At 39.7% G+C, this 5148-nt stretch overlaps 1 protein-coding gene across 1 annotated transcript; it reads right to left on the bottom strand.

Annotated features, from left to right (window-relative positions):
• Positions 1 to 1235: 1235 nt before the first annotated feature.
• On the bottom strand, positions 1236 to 3737 carry cdk5r2b (cyclin-dependent kinase 5, regulatory subunit 2b (p39)). Its single transcript, XM_014173058.3, has one exon. It carries the CDS (start codon positions 3372 to 3374, stop codon positions 2481 to 2483), a length of 894 nt encoding a protein of 297 aa, XP_014028533.3. The 5' UTR covers positions 3375 to 3737; the 3' UTR covers positions 1236 to 2480.
• Between the last annotated feature and the right edge of the window lie 1411 nt (positions 3738 to 5148).

Below are 5148 nucleotides of genomic sequence, written 5' to 3'. Positions count from 1 at the left end.
GGCTCAGTTGGTAGAGCATGGTGTTTGCAACGCCAGCATGGTGTGTTCAACGCCAGGGTTGTGGGTTTGATTCCCACGGGGGGCCAGTACAAAAAAAAAAAATGCATGAAATGAAATGTATGCACTCACTACTGTAAGTCGCTCTGGATAAGAGCGTCTGCTAAATGACTAAAATGTAAATGTATGTCATATTCAGACACTGTGAATGAGTGTCCTTATTGATTCTACAGTATGGCTCTGTCTGCATTGTTGCTGTTCAGCCCACGCTTGCTTGATGTGATGATGTGGCCAATAGTCATTCAGTAATCCACTGGTTACCATAGAGACAAGGAGGAGAGGAATGAACCAGCCAGCCATCAGACCTGGCCTGCATCTCAAATGGCACCATATTCCCTATATAGTGCACTACTTTTGATCAAGGCCTTGGTCAAAGGTATAGGCTCACATAAATTAAATGAAAACCCACACTAACACACAGTTATATTAACAGTGTTGCACTTTTCATGTAGCCTACTTTTGGCCAGACAGTTGCCTAACCACGATCAAGCAACATTACGGACTAAATGTTCAAATCCTGTTGCTGAAGGATCATTTTTCTGTGACAGTATAGGTCAAATTAAGGCCCTATATCTGTAGGTCAACTATATAGGGAAATGGTTGGCATTTGGGATGCAGCCCTGGATTATAAACTCCAAGTAGAACTCTACTGCTTCCTGTTTCATGTGAGCCACACAGTCTCATGAAGATTCACTCCGAAATTTCAGAGAAAAGTGGGTCAGGAAATATTTTCCAAAAGCTAAATTGAAATAAAATATTAAGTGAAAACTCATCTTTTCCTGACCCAAATTGATTTCCAAAATTAAATAGGAATCTTTAAAGACCAAGTATGTTAACTGGGTGTCGAATAGCCCAAAATGTCCGTATCAGTGTTTCACCCTCTTGAAATGTGTAAAATCCTTTGAATAGTTTAAGACTATTTCACCAAAACCCTAATGTTATGATACTGTAGTAGCCTATATGTTACATTTATGTTAAGCATATGTAGGCATGTGTTACAGGTTGCTTAATACAGTACAAAGTGGATAACAAGGATGCAAATAGCCCACAGCTAAAGGCTTAGGACATGAATGTGGATGAGAGGCCTTTCAGGTCATCACTGCCTCAGCAAGAGTTTTCCTTTCAGCACTAGGGCCAGCTCTCTCTCAGATATACACACAAACTGACAGACAGCAAAATCTACTTCAAGTTCTTTAATTCCACAGCAATAACACAGACAAGTATTGACAGCTCACTAGTGTATCATTGCATTGTTTACGTTATATTATGTTTGAGAACAGCTCTCCAGAAATGAGTGCTATACCAGAGTGGTTCCTGACTGAGCACATAATCCCAATTGTGCAAGTGAAACCCATGTATGATAAAACATATGCAAATGAGCCACAGTAACAGATCAGCTAACTGTGAACATGGCGGCTCATCAGATGTCGGAGAAAAGTCCCATCTTCCGAAGCAATTAGTAGGGGTAACGGTCCAGTTCCTTCAAGCACTAGCATATTACCATGACACTAAATAAGGTAAAATGCTTTACTGTTAGCGAATGCTGCACTAGTTTAAATAAACACAGTTACATGACATTGCCAGGGGCTTCTTTCAGGCTCCAATGTTTCAATGCAGAGCACTGAGCCACAGAGAAACAGTAGATTGGAGAGATGCACCTACAATGCTGAAAACAACCACCAGCTTTGACCAGTAACTATTGCACCATTACAAGTTCACAAATAGGGTAAATTACATTAATAAACCATTAGAACAGATTTTTTTTGTCACTTCAACAAGTACATCAACAAAATGGCAACAATTATTTTTTAAATTAAAATATATATTTTTCTCAAATGGAAACAATCTATAATAGTTAAAAAAATAAATATGATGTAAACCACAGTGTTTAATATTGTGATAATTGGCACAAATTATGCTAAAGAATCTCTTTCTTTGTGCATTCCCTTCTATGTCCTAAGTGCTAGCATAGGTTTACGATGCGTAAAGGCTACGCCAGTACCTTGGATAGCTCCACCTCTCGACGCATAAAATACTGCTATTTTTTTTGCCCCCAACAGAACTCCATAAGTGAACATCAAGGCAATTATAAAAGTAGTCCAGATTACCCACACGTTTATGCATTTGCAGACATTCCATTGATCCACGGAGTCCCTGTGACTATCCTACAGTATTCGCAGAAGTGTACAAAAGAAGACTGGCCTACATTTAGAATACAACATGCATGTACTGATCCGTGGTTACGCAATACAATTAGTTTTAACACTCACTGGTACAAGTCAACACGAATGTCTTAGAAATGTATATTCACTTTAGATTAGGAGAATCCAATCTCGTAGGCATAGGCCTTAAACTGTTGAATATTACATTCAAACCACTATTTCAGCGGTTTTGTGAAACATACATCGGAGCTCTCCTTTGATTTAACGGTCCAAGTCTTTGTCCCTCGACTCGCCTTCATCTTTTAGCTCTTGAAACACCTCCGTGAAAAAGTGCGGGTCTGCATTTAACTGCAACATTTTGGCACTCGTGTTATTGATAATGCTCATAGAACAATCCCAGAAATTATCCTCATTTTCCATAATCATGAATGGTTTCAGAGGGTATGATATCTCGCAACCCATGTACGAGTAGGATAGATAGAGACAGAGCAGGAAGATACCGTGGAGTTCAGATGCGCTGTCGATATCATCGGGTATCGATTCCTTACAGAGCAGGTAGACGAAGACTAAGTTAGCAGGTGTAATGAATCCCTGGTCCTGCCAGCCTTGGAGGAGAAGGGTTCGGTCGACATTTCGGAACCATAGGATGACCTCATTGTAGGTGAGTTTGACTTTACAGCATCTCCTGCACATAAATTCGCCAAGACAGCGCAACAGCTCCCCGGTCGATGCCTGGATAATCACACGCCTCGGCGAGAGGTCTACTTTACTAGGTTGCGTTTGGACAGGCAAAAGCGTCTCATTCTCAGAGGGGACCTGGGGCTGGTTAGGTTCAAGACTTTGGGTAGGAACCGCCGGCACTGGTACAGCTAGTGGTGCTTTCTTACCATCCGTACTCGATTGCTGGGATTTCTTGTTATTTTCATTATTTTGCTGGTCTACGTGGCTGTTGTTCACCAGTGCGGCGTTCGGGTTGACTTTCTTACAACTATTTTTCTTGGTCGATGTGGTAAACAGTTTCTTCAATGTGAGAACTGGGACAAACATGGAATTGTTCTTTACGCTCCCCGTTTTGATTACGTGGTCACCCTCTTTTCTGTCATCCAGAATAGCCTCCTTCTTAGATGCTGGAGATATGGAAAGCACCGTCCCCATTCTTGCGGCGTAGGCTACGGCCTGGAGAGACGGCGTTCCTCGTTTGCGGACGGCGTTCCTTGCTTACGGAGAAGTCGTTCTAGACGACGGCGGTCAAGTCAGAGCAACAAATTGAAATCCATTGACTATGCGGGTCCATTGCGTTGACAGATGGAAATAGATTCTCATCGGAATTGAGTGGATATTGATGAGTGAAATTCCAGGAGGCAATGGTCGCCTCTCACACGACACTCCCTCTGCAGCGCACTACCCCACGAGCAGTCAGCTGTATACAGACAGACCTTCACACTCAGGGAATGTTCTGAGAGAGTCAAACTCAGCAGGGATAATTCCTTAAACGAGGATTAGTTGTTCAAGTCTGAAGATTAGCCAACCCCCAATCAGGGCTCTAAATTAACGTTTTTAATTGGCTGCACTGGTGCTCCCAATTAAAGAAAAAAAAAAAGTTAGGAACGTCACATGAAATTTAGAAGCGACAGAAAATACATGTCTTATTTCGTTATTGATTGAGATACTATATTGGGTCTATATGAATTCTAGCTACTTTTGAAGCACATGTAGAAACTGACATGTAGCCTAACACTGTAAATACAAACATTTATTATAAAAGCTAAAATGCTAATACGAATACCTGTTATTTTACAAAGTCATTTGTGTAATATTAGGTTTCTACATTGTGTAAAATCAAAAATGTTTCTCTAAACATCAGGCCTGTGATGACGACATGCAAGAGATCTGTCATTCATTTATCGCTATGATCATTGATCTCCTGAAGAAGCTATCCCTCTTTCCCCCTTTCTTTTGTGACCCCAAATGTTTAGATGTGTCGGTAAAGTAACCAGGTTGTTAGCAAGCTAGAAAATGAGGTAACATGATTGAACAAAGTGTAAACAAATGGTCAACTACGGCGGGAGTAGTTTTAGAACTTCCCCTGACATGGTTAATGAATGAAAAATGCTGTCCAGGCGATCCACTACAGGTATATACAATTGTTGTGGTGGTAATGTGTGTCAGATCTTTTGACCTGGTTGGAGTAGAAGCAAATAGGTCGCACTTTAGAGCCTTGCCCCGAATACATAGGAAGAAGGTCAGCTGGTTAGACCAATGAGATAATCAGTGACCACGTTACATTGCATTTCATTGGATATCATTTTTTACAACAAGCTTCCAATGATAGATTACCTTATCTATTTAAGCTAATCAGTAGATGAGTTAATCGTATTAAACACCATAAAATCAATCATCTGTCTTTGAGTGATAAGGATTTGAATCAAATAATAAGACTTGAAACCTCTAGGCCAACATTGCACAAGGCAATATGAATCATTTGAGAATAAGAAAGGCAATTGAAAGGTATATCTTTAGAGGAAATTAGGGCTTTTGAAAGAAAATACTTAATGATAACTTAATAAAAAAAACCTCTAACAATAAAGTTGTAATCTAAAAGGGTTGAACAATAATGCATCATAATTGCTGGAAATTATTATTGCCTTATTCATACAAACCTTGACAAGCAGTCATGTTGCAATATAACTGATCAAAACTATACAACTAAGCCAAATCCATGACCTTATGATATGTTTTTATTAACCATTATTTGACCAAGAAGTCATACTGAGACCAAGGTCTCTTTTACAGATGAACACTGAATGACAGAAATTACAGAAATACACACGTCAAAATACAAATGCAGAATGTAAGCAGAAAGAAAAACATGGTACTAAGCATAAAAAAATAAAATAAATGTAATTCAAAACCAACACATTAATTCGTA

The sequence above is a fragment of the Salmo salar genome, chromosome 25 (genome assembly GCF_965601325.2).
Source record: "Salmo salar chromosome 25, fSalSal1, whole genome shotgun sequence".
Taxonomy (NCBI): domain Eukaryota; kingdom Metazoa; phylum Chordata; class Actinopteri; order Salmoniformes; family Salmonidae; genus Salmo; species Salmo salar.
This window is presented reverse-complemented; position numbering and strand designations above follow the sequence as displayed.

Coding starts and splice junctions, on each gene's coding strand:
- cdk5r2b (XM_014173058.3), bottom strand. CDS start 3,374: ATGGGGACGGTGCTTTCCATATCTCCAGCATCTAAGAAGGAGGCTATT.